Source organism: Takifugu rubripes, chromosome 12 (assembly GCF_901000725.2).
Source record: "Takifugu rubripes chromosome 12, fTakRub1.2, whole genome shotgun sequence".
Classification (NCBI taxonomy): Eukaryota; Metazoa; Chordata; class Actinopteri; order Tetraodontiformes; family Tetraodontidae; genus Takifugu; species Takifugu rubripes.
In genome coordinates this window covers 6,863,325-6,883,191 of record NC_042296.1, presented here as the reverse complement: position 1 = coordinate 6,883,191, position 19,867 = coordinate 6,863,325, and the positions used below count along the sequence as shown (strand labels likewise).

At 55.7% G+C, this 19,867-nt stretch overlaps 1 protein-coding gene across 6 annotated transcripts in view; it reads right to left on the bottom strand.

Annotated features, from left to right (window-relative positions):
* Window positions 1–2,408: 2,408 nt before the first annotated feature.
* LOC101079975 (receptor-type tyrosine-protein phosphatase U-like) overlaps window positions 2,409–19,867 on the bottom strand; it is a 73,562-nt gene continuing 56,103 nt past the window's right edge. Inside the window, exons 13-32 of one of the 6 annotated variants that reach the window (XM_029845357.1) lie at window positions 19,117–19,153; window positions 17,691–17,829; window positions 16,636–16,665; window positions 16,237–16,391; window positions 15,946–16,133; window positions 14,689–14,761; window positions 14,541–14,617; window positions 13,918–13,935; window positions 12,518–12,554; window positions 9,363–9,460; window positions 8,617–8,733; window positions 8,372–8,526; window positions 7,782–7,917; window positions 7,198–7,347; window positions 6,044–6,358; window positions 4,868–4,993; window positions 4,422–4,475; window positions 3,872–4,029; window positions 3,444–3,579; window positions 2,409–3,280 (exon numbers count right to left, since the gene is read on the bottom strand). In XM_029845357.1, the coding sequence (XP_029701217.1) occupies window positions 3,218–3,280; window positions 3,444–3,579; window positions 3,872–4,029; window positions 4,422–4,475; window positions 4,868–4,993; window positions 6,044–6,358; window positions 7,198–7,347; window positions 7,782–7,917; window positions 8,372–8,526; window positions 8,617–8,733; window positions 9,363–9,460; window positions 12,518–12,554; window positions 13,918–13,935; window positions 14,541–14,617; window positions 14,689–14,761; window positions 15,946–16,133; window positions 16,237–16,391; window positions 16,636–16,665; window positions 17,691–17,829; window positions 19,117–19,153 (2,262 nt within the window). In that variant the 3' untranslated portion in view covers window positions 2,409–3,217. The remainder of the gene's footprint in view (window positions 3,281–3,443; window positions 3,580–3,871; window positions 4,030–4,421; window positions 4,476–4,867; window positions 4,994–6,043; window positions 6,359–7,197; window positions 7,348–7,781; window positions 7,918–8,371; window positions 8,527–8,616; window positions 8,734–9,362; window positions 9,461–12,517; window positions 12,555–13,917; window positions 13,936–14,540; window positions 14,618–14,688; window positions 14,762–15,945; window positions 16,134–16,236; window positions 16,392–16,635; window positions 16,666–17,690; window positions 17,830–19,116; window positions 19,154–19,867) is intronic. The other 5 variants (XM_029845358.1, XM_029845359.1, XM_029845360.1 and 2 more) reach the window with 5 other exon arrangements.

The window sequence follows — 19,867 nt, the reverse complement described above, 5'->3', positions numbered from 1 at the left end:
ACCGGAATTCAGAACGCAAAAATGAAGACGTCAACGACTTCATGGTAAATCAAAGTGCCGATGCGTGGGAGGCCTGTGGTCACGCCCTCCGGAAGGGGACCAGCACGCGACAGAGTCGCCATCACCCTCATGGTCGGACACTTTCATGTTGTTGTGATGCTCGCGAGGACGGAGAACGCCATCGACGCTCGATTGTGGCTGCTGATTCAAAATTCCTCAGGAATGGAGTCGGCATCTGGAGAAGAGAGCCCCCTAGTGGCCATTTCGACGTTACTAAATATAAATTATTCGTCTCAATTCAATAATTTTATTTCTGTGTTGGTTTTCCACCAAATACTCTGGATGTGTTGACCAAACTCATGGATTTGTCCTGTTGGCCACACGTCCTTCATGGTGCGCCACATTCCTCAACCGCCCCCCCCCCCGACCGCCAGCCTTTTCTCCGAGCCGTCGCCTCACAAAGACTGGAAAAGATGGAGGTGGCGGCCGCGGGGATAAGGCCGGGTCATTATCGACTCGCCCTGAGCCATCGCTTCCCATCTTTCCTCCAACCTCAATAGATGATGTTGTGTGCGGGGGTGGGGTGGTGGTGTGGGGGGGGGGGCAGCGGCCTCATCATTTTTCCCTCCCCGTGCCACCGATTCAGGGCCGCCAGAGGCGAACCCGCCTCATTGTTCCCGCTCGTCACGGCAGGATGTATTTGCTGTTGACGGCGTTCCATCATCCTGGCGACATAATCAATGGCCGAACGGGACGATGGTTAAAAAAAAAAAAAAAGCGGGAATCTTCGGCGGTCTGACCACCTCCGATGAGAAAAACGCTCCGGGTGCAGCGGCCCCTTAAGAGCCATCTAATCTAACGTAAAGCCGCGTCGGAGATAAAGTCAGCTCAGATTAAATCTGCCGCCAGGCCGAGGGCAGATTCCTTTGTCCTCCGCCCGCAGCTGCTCTTTAACGGGGATATAACCGCGCACGGACGCTGCGGGCTGGTTCCTGGCCGGATGCTGACCGCCAACATAAAGCAGCCGGTCTCAGATAATCACGCTCTCTGTTCGCGTCCTCGTCTGGACACCCAGGATCCGCTGGACTTTAATCGACTCCTCGCTGGATTCCCATTCACACGGGTCTAATTTATTTATCGGAGCTGGTGTCCCGCAGCGTGGCGGAGTGGTTAGCACAGTTAGCTGGAAGCCTCTGGGGTTGCTCTCATCGTTGCTGCTATTATTTCTGGTTTCCTGCCCCCCCAAAAAAAAACCTGACTGGAATCATAAAGCAAACAGATGAAAGCAAACAGGAGAATTTCAAAGCGTTCTAAATTTGGAGACAAAGAACCCCACCGTGGGGGTTTCTGTCCTAATCAAACCTGGACTCGCTGCTGAAAGCTTACAGGCGTAGTCAGGTCACGGGAAAGGGGGTAAAGCTCCAGCTACAGGGCAGGGCTGCGTCCAATGCTAACCTTAGCGGGAGGGTGGGGGGGAATGAAAAAAGGTGCAAGAGAGCGAGGGAATAAAACAATAAGAGCGGTAACGTCATGCGATGAACGAAATGATCACGCTAAACCTGCCCCCCCCCCATCTCGGGAAATCAGCCTTTCAGTATGAAAACAATGGCTAGTGCTGTAATTACAGGTGCCGTTGCCGTAACGATGAGAAAAGGCATCGCTGTTGGGTGTTCGGATCAGGAAAAAAAATCAAGCAGAGGGAATAAAGAGCTGGAACATGCTTGTGTAACATAAACAGTTGCTGAGGGAAGCGTCGCCCTCCTCTTTGTTCCCTTCACACAATAGCAACCGTGTTTCCGACGCGATAATGTAGCAATTTATCAGCATTTAATTCCAACAAAAGCGCATCTGCGCCCTCCTAAATGAGCGGCCATCGATACGCGCTAGCGTGACCTTTGAACTTAATCGCTTTATTCTCCTGGAGCTGCTTTGATCTACACGCATTGAAGTTGTGATGACACATATTGTTGGATGCGGGGGGGGATCATTTGTCTCCATCGTGCGTCTTGTTCTAAATGCGCTAAAGCTGCTAGCTGGGAGAGTTACAGTGAGATAAGACGACCCGTCAGCCACTCAGGCTAACCGCTTCTGACACCGATTGTGCAAAACGTCGCCTGCAGATTAAACGCAGCGAGTCCTCGATCGATGGATCATCAAGGCTCTCCAATTAAAGAGGCTGTTTGGAGGCGACGATAAAAAAGCCAATTAAAGCTGCTAATTAAGTGATAAGGCTAAATTAAAACGCAGGTCAAAGTGAATCAACGGAGGAGTTTTTAAGCAGCTGGCGGCGGGTCGGCAGAGAGAAAACGGGCATCAAATCACAACGCGAGAGCCGTTTTAGCTAGCAGGTCTCGTTTAGGCCCCGCCCTTTTCTGACAGGAAGTTTAAAGAAAGCCACAGTGTGACTGTTAGGCAACAACATAGTTTATTTCTCTTTCTTTTTTTTATACACGAGTTAGAAAATAAAACACACTGAATAAATAGAAATGTAGAAAGCGACAGCTTTGGGCCGTTCTGGGCGCCGGCGTTAGCAGACGTTAGCCGCGCGCTGCGATGAAAACACTTAAGACTGAGCATGCAGATGCTGAACTGGTCCCCATTTACAGACATGACGGGATGGATCGGAACACCGAGAACATCTACAACACCTGCGGAAGGTGGGGGGATGGGGGGGGGGGGATATATACACAGACAATAAATAAAGAGAAGTCAGGTCCGAGACTCGACTGTACAGATGTGTCCATCAGAGGGGACCCGCTGTTCCATTTGACCTTCGGCTGACCTCCGTCCGTCACCCTCGCGCACAATAAAGTTCATATATGTTACAGTACGACATGGAACAGACACCAACAGCAGACCGCACCATTTACAGTGTTACACACAAACCGGGTCCCTTCGGTGTGGTTGTAAGGCAGCACAGCTGAGCTCTCCACATCCTGCCAGGTGTGGAACAGGAAGTCCGTGAAGCGGAGGGGGGGGGGGGCTCCTGTGAGCCTTCGTCTGGTTTGAGAGGCGTCGCCAGGGACACGGGTCAGAGCAGAAGGCTGGAAAAAAGAATCTGGTATGTTACAGGTGTGTCCAGAGGCGTTCTCGGGTCTTTATGGCGGATGGTTCTTTCCGGAAACCACAGGCGTATCCGTGGAACGAGGAGATCCGGAATCCTGTGTCCAGGGATCCGGTTCTTCTCCTCAAGCTAGCAGGAAAAGTCAGACTGGCGCTATCTGACCTCCAGGCACTCCAGGTACTCCTGGGCCAAGTCATAACAGAACCGGTACTGCTCCTACAACAGAGACAAGAGCGGGTCAGCCAACACATTAGCTTAGCTTAGCTTAGCTTAGCTTAGCTTAGCACAGCGGCCTTGGAACGTCTCCCAGCAGGCTGAGCTCACCTCCGTGGTGGGAACGATGTGGATAATTGGAATAAAGACGTTTACTTGTGCTCACCATCGTCTCCACCATGTTGGGCTTTGCGTTTCTCAAGGTTTTGGCGGCGAAGAACACGTCGGCTACGCTGTGGTGTCGGATCATCTCCAGGATCATGGTGCAGGCACAGAAGGTGCCGCTCCGGCCGCCTCCGTTCCTGCTCCCGAACAGGAAGCAGACACAGACAGGAAACCAGAGAGGTGAAGAGGGGGTGACCCGATACAGACGGCCCCCTCAGAGGGGGGGTGACCCGATACAGACGGCCCCCTCAGAGGGGGGCCCTGGCGGTCAGAAGAGGCCAAACGGCCGCTTTCAAGATGAATATCTCAGTAAAGTTCTCATTAAAATACAGCAGCGGCGACTTAATCAGATACGCATCCAACACGCCGCCTGACCCCTGCCGCTCAAAGGCCCCGCCCCCCCGAGGAAGGTCATCGAGGAGCACTCACAGGCAGTGGACCACGGTGCGTCCTTCTCCACACTCCCTCTGCCAGTTGTGGACCTGGGCCAGCAGGCTGAGGAAGGCCTTCTTGGAGTCGGGCACGTCGCGGTACGGCGACCATCGCAGGAACTGGAAGTGACGCACCACCAGCTGGCCTTCCTGAAGCTGAACCAGAGACATGACAAAGTGGATTCTCATCAGGAGTCATGCAAAGGCCCGGGAAACAGCTAGCATGTTAGCATGTTGGGGCTAAAACTGCCTCCAAACCTAATAGATGTGACCTTATTGCAACACTATGACTACCTGGCACCTGCTACACCTGCTTCCTCTCTCTCTCCACAGAGCCTATGCTAACATTAGCATGTTTAGCACAGCAGTAGTTATGGCAGCGCAACAGCAGGAATATTCTGGACTCTGTTTTGAAGGGACTGAACCTTCCAAGTGGTTGTTCTGGGTTTTCAGGACCAGGAGGATCCAGAGCAGATCCCAGGCAGTGGAGGGTATAGCCCAAACCCTCAGATCTGTACCTGTGCTAGAACCACTACACAAGGAAGTACCTTTGTAGGACAGAGTCTAACAGTGTCCAGCTCTGTGTCCACCTCCTCGGCGTCCTGCAGAGATGCCAACGTTGGATCAGTTTCTCGTAAAGACCTTAAATATTTGAGGAGGGGAGGGTTGGATGGGACACAAGGGATGGAACCTCTAATGGGTCAGCCGCTAATGGGTTTGCTAACTACTTAGCTAGCTGCTAGATGTTTGCAGTAGCTAACGGGAGTTGGGGCTAATCTAGTGGGGTGAAGGCACTCACCTGGACACGGAATACAAACCAGTGGAACAAAATGCTAGCGTTAGCGTCGCTATTTCATCACTGCGGACACTCGAGCAAGTGCAAACATTGTGGGTGGAGCTTAGAAAGTGGCACACGCCGTTACCCCAAAACGCCTTTGAGCGTAAAATAGCTCAAATATACTGGAGCGCTAAAAAGAAAAGCACGACCACCTACCCTGGTTATGTTCTGAACCCGGAAGAGACGGATGATGACGTCGTCGTCCGCCGTCCTGGACAGAAGCTCCACGGTCATTGGGCCGAACTGCTGCAGACCCGGTTCAGGCCAGTACTGAAGGCAGGGCTGAGGACAGAGACGCCGTGTTAGTGCTCACTGGACTCCGGCAGGACAAATGACCGTGCTAGCTGCCTCTCGACACCCCCGTGTGTTGACAGACAGACGATTAACCTGAACGACAACGATTAGCTACGAACAGCAACCTCCAATTAAAGGAGGCGGAGGCGGAGACGGAAACCTCCTCCTGACCCGGAACTCCTGGCAAATAAGGGGAATTATGCATGAGCAGCTCCTTAGCACCAGCACTCTTAGCACCTTTACAACTTTGGCGTTGCCTATGGCGAAGAGATAAACAGGAAGTCAGCAAAGAGGCTGAGTCCGGGACCGACCCTGAGGACTTCCTGTCAGAGAGGAAGTTTAAACGGGCTGAGACGCTGATGTGTTTAGAGGTGACGGCGGCGTTTCACGGTGACAGAAAGGTATTAGCAGGTGACACAGGGCAGGAAAATATTTATACATTCAGACAGGAGGTGTGTGTGTGTGTGTGTGTGTGTGTGTGTGTGTGTGTGAGATGGGAGGTTAATCCACCCGCAAGGAGAGGGAAGCTGACAAGGGTGATACGCAGCGAGAAGGACGGCTCGCAGCTGACGGCGGCGCTGGGAGGGAATTCAACATGACAACGGGCGATAGAGGAGGCGGCGGAACAAACCGGAGCGCGGGCTGACGCGCCGCCACACGATAAGGGAGCGGTGACGCCACGACAGCCCGTGTTAAATTAAAGGAGCGGAGCGAGGGGATGTTCAGGAGCCGCGTGGCGTGACGCCTGGCGGACCTGTCATAGCTGTGCGGCCTGTCGCGTCGCCTCCTTATCAGGGGCGATACGGACGACGTGCTGTCACCGCGGCCGTCCGTGCGTTCCATGACGGGAACGCCGACGGTCACGGAATACTGTACGATCCCGACGGGCTCTCCGACTCGTTACTTTAACTGTAACTTAAAACAGTGCGAACAGATGAAGAACATTTAAAATGTGGGTTCGTGGTTATGGAAAACAAGTGAGAGGTCCCGTCGTCAACGACAGATCTTTGATCCGAAAGGACCCGGCGGCGTTCTCACCCAGGCGGAGTTGGACTGGTTCAGCTGGTTGAGCATCACCACCGAGGTGCAGCCGTAGTCGTACACCAGCCTCCAGAAGTCGGTGGTGGTGCCGGGCAGCGGGTGCGGCGTCACCACGAAGGCGGCGGGCCGCAGGAAGCTGTCGGCCAGCGCCGCGTTGATGTAGTTGCTGCTCTCGCCGTCGGTGGTGACCAGGAAGGCCAGCGAGCGGTCCGGGGGGAGCACGTCCATGCTGCGGTTCTTCTCACGGTTCCTGGGCATCAGGGAGATGCTGCACTCCTCCACGTCCAGGTGGGGGGTGACGGAGTTCAGCGTCTGGGGGGAGGTGGAGAGGGAGGGGCAGGTGGAGGGGGGTGGAGAGAGGAGGGGGAGGGGGAGGGGGGGGGAGCAGGAGGAGGGGGGGCAGGTGGAGGGGGAGGGGGGGAGCAGGAGGAGGGGGGCAGGTGGAGGGCGGAGGTGGAGGTGGAGGGAGGGGTGGAGAGAGGAGGGGGAGGGGGGAGAGGGGGGAGGTGGAGAGGGGAGGAGCAGGAGGGGGGGCAGGTGGAGGGGGGTTGGAGAGAGGAGGGGGAGGGGGAGAGGGGGGAGGTGGAGGGGGGAGGGGCAGGTGGAGGGGGGTTGGAGAGAGGAGGGGGGGGGGGCAGTAGGGGGGCGAGAGGATCAGATTCAAACTCGACTCTCAGGCATCGATTACCCAACTCGAAGCTTTGAGCGATAAAAACGCGGTAACGGTTTAAATCACACGGGAGAATAACAGGAGCTGAAATGAACCAATTATCTCGTCCGAGACGTTTCGACACAACGAAGAGACGAACACAGAACTGCGACTCAGCGACGAGCCACAATCATCGTGGGTTTTTTCCGTCCCCGAAGTGGTTGATCGGGCCGCGACGCAGGGAGGGAAAAAAAAGGCGTAATTGCTCCGAGCAAAGGTCGCGGATCGATAGCGCTATTACGGAGCGTTGCAAAAGCGAGGCCGTTAAACAACACACAACAGTGCCGCTAAACATTCATTTGCTTTTCATGTAAGAACCTTGGAAGCGGCGTTAGCCTCGGGGTTGGGAGCTGCTGCGCTAGCCATGCTACCGCGAGGCTACGAGCTCTGCGGAAGAACAAAGACTCAAAAGAGAGTCTGAACGAGGCGCTAGCGCTAGTACCTGAAACTCCTCCCGCAGCTGCGACGTGTTGCTCTGGGTGTCGACCTTCAGCATCTCCTTGAAGGTCAGCGCGAACTCGTTGACGGGGACGGCGGTCTCTCCGCACAAACAGGCCTCCAGGATGGCGTCGTGGATGAAGACGTACTGCTCCTGAGGGGCACACGGCGAGGAAAAACATCCGTAAATACGCGAAAAAGAACGTCCGCGCCGCAGAGCGCTAGTCCGCTTTTCTGCGGGAACAATGAGGAATTTGATTCGTTTTTTTACGGCTGCTGAATTCAACTGTCAAATGTTCTTTGCCTGTTGTTAATGTAAAAAAAAAAGCCCCCGAACACGACCCACTCGCGGGATTCAAATGCCATCGCGAGCCGCGCGGCTAACGAGACGCGTGAGAAATTCGCTTTGACATCAAACCCAACAAAAGATCAAAGCACAGGGGCCGTCTCTCCGCCAGCGTCTTTATCGCTCCTAATTTGCGAGAACGCGAACGTTCAGAGGGGAACAGACGAGGCTGAGGAGACGAGTACCGCGGTGTTAGCATTTACCGGCTGCCTCTACTCCCAGACCAAAGCTAGCCGGCTCACCTCCGTCTGGATCATGTTGATCCGCCTGGAGCAGAGCGTCTTCACGCAGTTGTAGATGTCCACCACGCCCTCGCACTCCGCCATATCCAGCATGACGTCCAGCACGATGTAGCAGCCGGTCCTGCCCGCGCCCATGCTGCAGCAGGAGAAGAAGAAAACCCGTTAGCCTCCGTGGCTAAAGTCCTGTTACCGTTTCTAGCGATCCAGAAGCCGCCAGCGTGACGTTATCCAGAGTGACGGTTAGCTCATTGATCTGACAGTTTGGGCTTTCAGCCACCGCGCGGAGCCGCGAGGGGCTAATTACCATCCGAGGACTGACAGCAGGTCACGCCGCAGTAGCATTAGCATCATCATAATCAGGACTCCAGAAATTCATTCAGAAAATTGCATCTTAAAAGCAGCCAATCCCGGTTTTTCAGGCTTTTGTTGATGTCATGTGATGGGTGAGCTTCCAGCTGAGATGTAGCTAATGTAGCTACATACCGCTAACGTGGCTACCTGTAGCTTAAACGCTGCTTTTTCCCCACTGTAAAAGTCCAGAAATGAGGAGGGAAACAGCCGAAAATGCTGTCAGAGGTGGCGCTGGTTACCTGCAGTGCACCACCACGGGGCCGGCGTCCGGAGGTGTGGAGGCCTTGACCCGGCGCAGGAACGCCAGCAGGCCTGTGGCGTGATAGGGCACGCCGTGCTCCGGCCAGGAGGTGAAGTGGAACTGGCACACTTCGTGTTTAGCGGGGTAGCCTCGCTGCCAGAGGGAGAAGCAAAAGAGCGGGAATGGAAAAACATGTTTACGGATCAAAGGCGGCGGTGAAAAGAACGGAGGGAGGTGACTCACGCGCTCCATGGCGAAGGTGCGCACGGTGTACTCCGCCAAGGTTTCTGTCTTCAGCAGCGTTATCTTAATGTCACCGTAGAGCTCCGTGTCGTCAGGCCAGTACTTACAGCACTTCATCTGCACACACGCACACACACACACACACACACACCTGCCGTTATAGACGCACCTGTACCTGCTAAATGTCACAGCGCGCGGCGCTAATCTGGCTACGACCTTTGCTAATTCTTCATTATTTCGCTTGGCTCCCACATCACACGTGAGGCGTTGAGGTGAAATCGGATTTTATGATTTCAGGGAACGTTTCGTACGAACATTTTTTTTTTCTTCTTCCCCTTTCTCACCCAAGGAAGCGCGATGGAGGTGGTGAGCCGCATCAGCGCGGCGCTTCTTTTAAGTTTGCTTTCATCACTTTCTGACACTTTTGACTAGAAGAGCCTCAAAACCTGACGAGTGTTTCGGCCTTTCTGCGGGTTCTTGGACGTGTTAGCTAGCTGCTACAGATGTAAAACATCTCGTTCTTATAATATCATCATGTAAAGTGTTTTTACACTTCCTCCGTATGTTCTGACAGCTCCTTGTTGTTCTCACTCACATAGATCAAAGCCTCAGAACACCAACATCAAAGCAAACAGGAATTTGCCCTGTTTCCATGCTAAAGATGACGGGATCAATAGAAGCCCCGCCCCTCCGTCTGTCTGACACGCTGGCTGCACAGGTCACATGATAAAGGGGGAGGGACCTACCCGGCCCACCTCCACCAGCTTGGTGATCATGACGATGCTGAAGCAGTTCTCCTGCCAGACCATCCTCCAGAAGTCGTAGATCATCTCCTGCTTGGGTCCTGGGGAGGAGATGCAAAACGGGGGGGGGGCTATAATTCAGAGAAAATGGCAGCAATAACCACGAACGTGGAGGCGGCAAGAGTAACAAGGTGTCAGCACTGAGCTACGGCTAGCTCGTCTCTGCTAATGCCCTCGTTTCCATCCTCAGCCCCCTCAGACTAAGCCCCTCCCACTCCTTCTATCACACCGAGGTCCCGACATCTTCACGCCGGCTTCCATTCATCCGCCGTTATTCCAGCTTTATTTCCAGAACACAAACTCGGCACCATCAAAGCCGGAAACCCGCTTGGATTATTTATTTGACCTGATGACCTCTGACCTCAAACTGTCAGGAATCAGGTGCCAGAATTCCTTGATTGACCTTTGAAATCGAGCCGATGGCATCAAAAATGACTTTATTTTCAAAAGATCAAAGACAGATCAAAGGGTTTTGGAACTGTCCTGAAGTGTGACTGTGCAAATCGCAGCTACCTGAAATAAAATCGAGATTTAAAAGACAAAGATGATGCGTGACGGCGGCGGATCGGAATGCACCGGCCCGCCGCCTCGGCCCCCGTATAGCTAACGTTAGCGCAGAACAGCTGCCGCTTCCACATTCATTGAGACACGTTGACCTCGACCCGCCACGACAGCGTATGCAGAACACGGCGTGTTCCAAAGCTGCTTCCTGTCTGCAGGTCATCTGGGGTCAGGCTAGCGGGTTAGCCGTGTTTATGCCCAGGAATTCAAACATTCCGAACAGACGGGAACAGGAATGCATAAGTAAGCAGCGGCGCCGATGCGGCCTTTTACATCTGTGCGACATCGTCTCAACAGGCCCGTCTCCCCGTCTCTGCTCGGCGCAGAAACATCAGGCGGCAGACGCCGCCGGAGATGCTACATCGGCCACAACAAACACGTGTGAGAACCCGGAGGTCGGGGGGCCGTCCTCGGCTCACTGCGCGTCCAATCAGAATCCGGCGGCTCGGTTTTAACGTCCACATCTTGTCTAAACTTTTCCAGGTTGTGTCGGCGCGTCAGAACAAACACGAAGGGGCGGAGAGAAATCAGAGGGGATTATGGGTAGAAAACAGTGACTGAACAAACAGGATCAGAGTCGGCAGAATAAAGAGCGCCGCCGCCGTTCTCTTCCTCTTCCCATCAGCACGAGAGCTGGGGAGCACTCGGGGACGGCGACGCCGCATCAAACCCACATCTGAGAGACAGCGCACACACAGATGGCGAGGAAGAGAGAGAGGGAGGGAGGGAGGGGAGGGAGAGAGAGAGACAGAGGGAGGGAGGGAGAGAGAGGGAGGGAGGGAGAGAGAGAGGAGAGGGAGGAGAGAGAGAGGAAGGAGAGAGAGGAGGGAGAGAGAGAGGAGGGGAGGGAGGAGAGAGAGGAGAGGAGGAGGGAGAGAGAGAGGGAGAGAAGAGGGAGGGAGGGAGAGAGAGGAGGGAGGAGAGAGGAGAGAGGGAGGGAGAGAGGGGAGGGAGGGAGAGAGAGAGGAGAGAGGGAGAGAGAGGAGGGAGGAGGGAGAGGGAGAGAGAGAGGGAGGGAGGGAGGGGAGAGAGGAGGGAGAGGAGGAGGGAGGAGAGGAGAGAGGGAGGGAGAGAGGGAGGGAGAGAGAGGGAGGGAGAGAGAGGGAGGGAGGAGAGAGAGAGAGGGAGGGAGGGAGAGAGAGGGAGGGAGGGAGGGAGGAGAGAGAGGAGAGGGAGAGAGAGAGGGAGGGAGGGAGAGAGAGAGAGGGAGGGAGAGAGAGAGAGGAGGAGAGAGAGAGGGAGAGGGAGGGAGGAGGAGAGAGAGAGGGAGGGAGGAGAGGGAGGGAGAGAGAGGGAGGGAGGGAGAGAGGAGAGGAGAGGAGAGAGGGAGAGAGAGGGAGGGAGGGAGAGAGGAGGGAGGGGAGAGAGGAGGGAGGAGAGAGGGAGGGAGGGAGAGGAGGGAGGAGGGAGAGAGAGGGAGGGAGGGAGAGAGAGAGGGAGAGGAGGGAGGAGAGAGGGAGGAGGGAGGGAGGGAGAGAGAGGGAGTGAGGGATGGAGAGGAGGGAGAGGGAGAGGGAGGGGATGAGAGAGAGGGAGAGAGAGAGGGAGGGAGAGAGAGAGGAGGGAGGGATGGAGAGAGAGAGAGAGAGGAGAGAGAGGGAGGGAGGGAGTGAGAGGAGGGAGGGGGATGGGAGGGGGGAGCGGAGAGAGAGAGGGAGAGAAGGCGAGGTGGGGAGGGAGGAGACGGAAGAGGAGAAGAGAGGGAGGAGAGGGAGGGGAGATGAGAGGAGAGATAGGGAGGGAGGAGGGGAGAGGGAGGGGGGATGGAGAGGGTAGGGAGGGAGGGGGGAGGGAGAGGAGAGGGGGAGAGAGAAGAGGGAGGGAGAGAGAGGAGGAGTGCGAGGAGGGTGAGAAGGAGGAGGAGGAGGTAGGGGGAGAGAGGGGAGGAAGAGAGAGCGGGAGAGGGATAGAGAGAAGGGAGAGAGGGATGAGAGAGAGAGAGAGAGAGGGAGGGAGGGAGGGAGGGGAGGAGGGAGGGAGGGAGGGCGGAGAGAGAGAGAGGGGAGAGAGAGCGAGGAGAGAGAGGAGAGTGAGGAGGAGAGAGAGAGAGAGAGAGAGGGAGGGAGGGAGAGAGAGGGAGGGAGGAGGGAAGAGAGAGAGTGAGAGGAGGGAGGAGTGACGAGAGAGGACGGGAGGGAGGGAGAGAGAGAGGGAGGGAGGGAGAGAGAGAGAGGAGAGGGAGAGGGAGGGAGGGAGAGAGAGAGAGAGAGAGAGGGAGGGAGGAGGAGAGAGGGAGGGAGGGAGGGAGAGAGAGAGGGAGGGAGGGAGGGAGGGAGAGAGAGAGGGAGGGAGGGAGAGAGACAGAGGGAGGGAGAGAGGGAGGGAGGGAGAGAGGGAGGGCGGGAGGGAGGGAGAGAGACAGAGGGAGGGAGAGAGGGAGAGAGGGAGGGAGGGAGAGAGGGAGGGCGGGAGCAGGACAGTGCGGGGTGACGCGTCGTTCTCGCCGTCCGACACAAAATCTATAAAATCCAAACAGCCCAATTCCTCCGGACGCATGAAGAAGAAGCAGGAACGCAGGTCATGTGACTCTCACTCACCTTGAGTGGCGATGAAGTGGTTGGATCGCTGGTAACCCTGTGGGGGGGGGGGGGAGAGAGAGAGAGGGTTAATAACACTGGGGGGGCTCAGGCAGCACCAACCCTCACCCCCCCTTCAGACTCATTCTCGGCTCCTCGCCGCCTGTCCCAGGACCCCCCCGCCGGGGCCAGATCCCTCTCAGGGACCAGATCCCTCTCAGGGGCCGGATCCCTCTCAGGGACCAGATCCCTCTCAGGGGCCAGATCCCTCTCAGGGGCCGGAGCCCAACGCAGAGAGAGTCCGATCTCTGGGGCGGGGTCAAAGGTCGAGGAGCCAAGAAGCTGGCCCCTCCCCTCTGCTCCACTGGGCAGGAGCACGTGGAGGGAGCCTTCCCGACCCCCCAGGAACAGCGTGCGCTCTGAATGCGGATGGCGGAGGCGTGCACGTGACACAAACACGGACACCAACACATTCCATGACTGTCATGCCACACAGGGAGGCGGAGATGGAGGAGAGCAGGGACCCGCGTTCCCATAACCACCCCAATTTGCCCACCGACCACGGGAAGGCCCGTTTTCCAGGCCGTCGCCGTGGCAACCACATTATTCCCACAGCAGGCGGCCAGAGGTTTACAGGAAAGATGCAGCCGCTCGAATCAAGAATAGAATCAAAGAGCAAAACGCTTTGTCTCCTTTCAGGAAACAGTAAGTGGGAATCCGATCTGACGGGAACGCCCGACATTCCACAGGAACTTCACAGCTCTGAAACTTTTGTTCCCCTCGAGCATCGATTTTTCTTTTAGGATGTTAAAATCAAACGGTCGGTGGCAAAAATGAGGAAATCCATGAGAAACATTTCAACGCTACGCCGATCCAATTAGGCTAATGGGATTAGTGCTGTTTAAGAGCCCCCTGCTGATCAGGTTAGCTGAATTAGCCTAGCTTTAGCTGCACCCACCTGCTGTCGATAATCTGCTTCCTCTAATTGTTCGAGCGGATTCAATTCGGATTCCCTGTTTGATGACAACGACCCAGAAACTAGCATCGGACACGACAGGATGCAGCTAGCATTCCAACCTGTAGCGTAGCATGTGCGGAACTAAACTCTTGTCTTCAGAGGAAATAATGCTAAACGTTAGCTAGCTATCATCACGTGGTTAAAACTGCTTCTTTAGAGCTCACAAGCTAGCATTGCTAAATTCCCAGGCTGCAACATTTCTCCATTTAGCTCTTGTCCAACCCAGATGGACGTCCCTGGTTCCCCCGGGGCGCCGCGGGAAGCCGGAATTACCGTCAAATTTGGGAAAAGGTGGCTGCGATTGGATAAAATCACGACCTCATGCAGGAATGGAGGAAGAGCCACGGACGGCATGAAAGTGAGGAAGATGAAGAGAGCAGAGGAGAAGCAGCAGGGTACTTACTTCCCTGTTTATCCGAATCTACCAGAGGGTTAAAAAGGAGAGAGAGGAAGAAGAAGAGGGGGAGTAGAGGAGAGGAGAGCGAGTTATTGAAGAGCAGGAAAACCTGTGGAGACAGCTAGCTTCAAGGCCGCGACGCCACGTTAGCGTCAAACAACCAGACGCGAGAGGACGGCCCACGCCGCGTTAGCCAAACCTCCACGCTAACCCTCAGTGGATGGAGAGATGTGTGCGACAAAGATGAGGATGGATGGAAAAAAGGAGGACAGAATTCACAGGAACCAGCGAGCGTGGAGACGCCACATCGACTGCGGTGCTCGGACGACCATTTATCAAATAATTATGTCATCAAATAAGTATCGACCCCCGGCACAGACATAAATCAGCCTGCTAAAAGTACCCACAAGGGCAGACTTTTGTTTTTAGTTTGACCTGAATGCTAAAACGACGGTGGGCGGGGCCTACTGTCACACAAGAGGGCGTTAGCATTAGCGTTAGCGCGGCTGGGAGCAGATTTCTGGGATTCAATCAAAATCTGCTGTTGCATAAAATCAGCTGGTGCCTCCCACCTTCATCTGCTGGTGGTGGGGGGGGGGACGCTTCACACGACATCATAGCGGACTCACGTCTATGTAGTTGGCGTTGACGTAGTCAGAGCAGGGGTCGGCGAGCAGAGAGTGGAGCTTGACCCGGTGACGATCGTCTGAAAGACACCCAAAGCTTGAATATTTGTTCTCTCCCGCCGCAGCCGGTGGAGCAACCGGCGCTACTCACGGCTGAGCAGGCTATCGTGGCGTCCTTTGGTTTTGTCCTTCTTCTTTGAGACGTCCCAGCCATCAAAGAAACTCTGGACAACAGGAAAAAGGGCGTTTTAAAAGGAGGAACCCCTGGGGGGAAAAAGGCTAATGCTAGCGTTGTGAGGGAAGAGCCAATAACACACAATAATCATCAATGTAAACAGCAGAACCAGCTCCGCCCTGCACCGACCGACACCCGCTGAGTGGGGGGGGGGGCACAAGGGGGGGGGGGGGGGGGGGGGTCTGGGACCACCTGAGTCTGCAGCCGATCAGGGGATTACATCTGTTCCTGGAGCTGGTGCTGGTAATACCTGATCTAATCCTGTTTAACAAGCACCCGGCAAAAACATTCTCTCCGCCTTCCCGTGGCTAATTCATTATCTTCTGGGCTACGCGCATTAGCTCCGAACCCAAAACTAAAGGCAAAATAAGTGGCTGCAGCACAAAACCGCCGCGAGCTGAAACAAGGCATCAGAAACACGCTAACGCTAGAATATGCTAATGCTGGCAGAGAAAGTTTTTAGTGCAACAGCAGCCAGCAAAAAAGCTGAAAAGCTGAAAATGAGGCCTCGCTGGCGTCAGGAGTCATGTGACCTGTCAACAATCCCAAAACGCAGCAGGACGGGCAGATCAATGGGCGGTCGATACGCGTCGCTTCGAGCTAGCTCTCTAAATATGAGCCCCGGCTTTAGCGACGGGAGCGCCGCGGCACACGCACCTCCCGCCTGTGTTTGCTCACCAGCTCCAGATGTTAGCGTCAAACCACAGCACAGCAGCGGCGCCCGCGTCTCTCACAACCTCCCACGATGCTTTGCAGCACGGCTGATCAATGACAGCAGCGCGGCGCTGGGGGGGAGTTAGGGCCGCGGTGCCTGACGGCGGCGTGCGCCGATCGCCATCCTCTTCTGGTCTCCCAGCTACGGAGGAGGAGAGCCCGGGACGCTGATCAGGGACGACGTGTTAGCCACGCGGGGATGCTAATGAATCAAAACAGGCATGTGGGCGTCGTCCTCCACGGGCCTCGTGTGAAGAACGGCGTGCGAGGAGAGAACGGAGAGCGGTTCCTTCGGCGCTGGAAATATCAGGACACGTCCACGAAACCGGAGCGTTAACGGAACCTTTCGGGCGGCCGGACGGACGCTAATCGCGGCGCAGGATAGATTTGCACGGCTAATCGTTGCTGAGGGATTTGGAGGCGTGGCCTGATCCGGATTGGAAGGAGGGCGGCGCTGACCTCGTACTCCTGCTTGAAGCCGTATCCCTCGGCGGTCTTCATCTGGTTGATGTGCTGCAGGAGGTCGGCGACCCTGACGGCCGGGTGGAGCTGGCCCGTGTGGTACGGCGAGCTCTTCCTCCGGCAGTGGCGGTGCGGCGAGCCCCCCAGGAGGCTGCTGGACTCGTTGACGGAGCTGCGCTGCTCATCTGGGAACATAAAAACACACCGATGAAGAGGCGCCGCTGCCAGGAGGACGCCGGGGGGGGGGGGGGGGGGCACAGCGCCGCCGCCGGCTCCTCGCCGTCTTACTTCGGGAGCCGTGGGCGTCCATGAAGGCGTGCGCCATGCGCTCGTCCTGCTGCAGCGTGCTCTGCTCCGTCATGCTGCAGTCGATGGAGCTGAGCTTCCGACTCTTCTCCTGCCTGTAGGACATGGCCGCCTTGTTGATGGCCACCTTCTTCCTCCTGGATGGAGGGATGGAGGGATGGAGAGACGATAGAGAGGAGAAGAAGGTCAGGACGGGAGGGACAAGGGGGGAGACCAGGAGCTGGGGGGGTAGCAAAGGTGTCGGGAGGGTGAAGGAAGCAAGGAAGGAAGGAAGGAAGGAAGGAAGGAGGGAGGGAGGATGAAGCTGTTTCCCACACGGGACCCCGAGGCTACAGGGGCGGGTGGGGGGGGCGGTGGCAGGGTGGGGGGGGGGCAACTTACGGGTAGTAAGGGTAAGAATAGAAGTCCCTTCTGATTAGCATGAGGGGGGGGGGGGGGGGGGGAGAGAGAGAACAAAAAAAGTCGATGATTATGGTTCATCAAGGTGGCGTCAGGAGATAAATGAGGATGTTCAGCATGTGGGAATGTTCCCTCAAAACCCGGAAAATTCTGCAGGATTTGTCCCGATTGGCTTTGATTCCCAGCTCTGACGCGCTTTGATGCTTTGATTCCGACACATCAGAGACATTTTTCCCAAATATTCGTCCCCGTTTTTCATTTCAGGATTCTCTCAAAAACAGGCGACACATTTAATCCTGGAACGCCGGGAACGCTTGGCCGGACCACGTTTATTCACCCAGGCCGGAAAATCTTAATTAAATCAAAGAGAACAAAGAGGTTGTGCTTGTTTGGGGGGGGCGAAGGCGGCGTATTTACGGCTCAATCTGCTGCCCCTCCCGTCCCCGCGTGTCCGTCTGCGGCTCGTTCTGGACGCCAGATTGGCTGAATCTTATCGGCCGCCACAGACGCCCAGACGTCCCGTTCACCCTCCCGCCGTTCCGCGGAATTTTCTCCCGCCGCCTCCAGCGCTCGTCTTAAAAGGAGGAGGGAAAATAGGGAAGAGGAGGCAAAAACAACCCTCCTAACCAATTACCAGCCCGTCCGCCGGCGCCTCGCAGCTGCTCGCCACTCATGTAATTGAGTGGGCGGCGGGCTAACGCGGCCCTTGATGAAATATTTCACAGTCAGATGAGCGCCGCCGCCGCCGCCGCCGGCGGGGGGGGGCGGAGGGGACACACCACAGGTGCGATCTGAGCGCTCGGTCGAGGCGCAGACCTTGAAATTAAAAGATGAGATTTTTTTTTATCCTGAGAAAGAAAAGAAAAGGGACGCTTGGCGGCGGCGGCGGGGGGAGAGTTAAGGATTAACGCTCCGGCGCTCCGGCTGTAATTCACTCTTATTGCCAAACGCTTCCCTCCGCGGACGCTCGCCGCCGAGCGGGCGGAGACAAATTCACTCTGCAACAGAACCAGCCCAGCGCTGCCCCGGCCTCTCACCCCTTCTTGACGATGACGACCACGGCTCCCAGAAGCAGGACCAGGACCACGAGGCCGCCCACGCAGGCCCCCAGGATCAGGCCCATGTCCTCGGCATGCTGGGAAACCTCCAGCGCACGTTTGGAGTCCTTACAGGCGGCTGGAAGAGACGAGCAGACGTTTTCAGTCCGAACGGCCGTTTCCTGCTAAAATAACAGCTGATCATCAAGCGGCGGGGGGGGGGGGAGGGGGCTATCGCGGCGCGCGTTAGCATAAACACACGGCAACAATAGCCTGGATAACTGGCGAGCGCCACCAGGCGGGGCGAGCGAGCGACCACCCCCCTACCCCCCCCATGCACAGCTGAAAACGCCGCTTGCCCCCCCGCGCCGGGGCCGCATCTACGAATGGAATGTCAACAAAGACGCCGACATCGCCGCCGGCTGATGTTTACGCCGCCCAAAAGTGACATTTAAAGCATTCCGGCGTGTTTGCTGAGGAAATGTCACAGATGGAGGATTTAAAACTGCCGTATCCTGGGGGGGGGGGTCCAAACCTGATGAGTTAGCCGCTAGCTAGCTTCATGCTACTTTACACGTCTCCATGGCAACAACTTCTGGGGACGTCTCCGGGAATTGATCATCGGAAATTCGGCCCGGAGAGCAGAAGAATACGAGGAGCGGCGTTGGTCATCGGGGCGCCGCTGGCAGACTGGCGAGGGCACGGAGCCGGCGTGGAAGGTTCTGGACCAAACAGGACCACCTGGACCTGGTCCGTGTTCAGAACAAACGGCGTTTTCTGCCCCCCGCCGCCAGGCTGTCAGACGGGAACACCTGATGAGTTTAATTAGCTGTCTGAGGCGGAGCTAAATTTAACGGGTAAACGATGTCACGGCGGGTGTGCAACCCGTCCGATCACCCTCTCAGCATCAGCCAATTTCCTGCGTCAGGATTGTAGTTGAGCCGTTGCCGTGACGACACCCTCTCCGCTGCTGTTTTGAGCTAATTAGCGATTCCGGTTGATGTTTTCAACCACTTGACGACTCTTCAGCAAACAAACAAACAAACCTAAACGGCGCCAACGGGTCCCCGATGGTGAGCGAACGTTCCCGCTAAAACCAGGCGGTTCTTTAGCCCCCAACGTTAACAGCTACAATAATAGCGCGGCTTATTGGAGAAGGCTAATGTGTCGAAGTGTGTTAAAGCTAATGTTAGCTGACAAATGTGGCTCTGAGCCACGCGCTTCGCTAGCACATCCTAGCAGCATAGCATTTTTAGCTCACATAGCTCCAGGTCAACTGGCACAAATCTTGAACTGTTGACCTGAAAGAACGTAGCGTTCAAGCGTTAGCGTGCACAGCTAAAGGGGACAGGTTAAGATGAGAGGGCACGAACAACAGGACATGATGTCCAGCTGGTGGACGTTTGTCCAGGACGGCAGCCGGTACCTTTGCGAGCGATCCGGATGCAGTTGATTCTGGTCTCCTGTCAAGAGTGAGAAAAAAAGCACAAAAACACACGACAATTAGCAGGAGGTAGCTTAATAACGAGTCCGTTTAACATCTCATCACTCAAGCGCGTCAAAGTCAGCTTTACGTGTTCCCAAATTTAGATTTTAAGCTAAAACAGCCTTTACGAGCAATTATGCTAAATTGAGATTGGACTCAAAGGCCTTTAAAATGGCTGCCAAAATTAGCTTTGTCTGAAACGGCTCTCCAGTGGAACTCTCGCCTCGTCTCGACCTTCCCACAGCGGGAATTCAACGTCCCCGATCCAGCACATTACAGAAGTTTTTACAGCTTTATTATAAAAAATGAGACGTCGGAATCTGCGGGGAAAATCCCTCATCTCACCTTCATCTTTGGCCTGAACTGAAGCGATACGCACGCGGTTCCTCCGTTCCCAGATTTGATATTTTAAGCTAATTGCGTGTTCAGAGCGCTAACGAGAGCTCACGTTAACATTTAACCGCCTTTCCTTTTACCTCTGCTAGCCACATTATCGCTAGCTGGAGGTGGACACGGACCGCAGGAGTGTGTCGGTCCTTTATGGACGTGTAAAACGAGGCCTCCAGGACAATTTGTGCATTTTTGAGCACCAGTGGAAACAAATCTGCCAAAGCAATTACTGGTGCAGCCGGACGGCAGCAAACGGGCGGCGATAAGCTCCTGTAAGCCTAATTTGACGGCGGTAATTGTG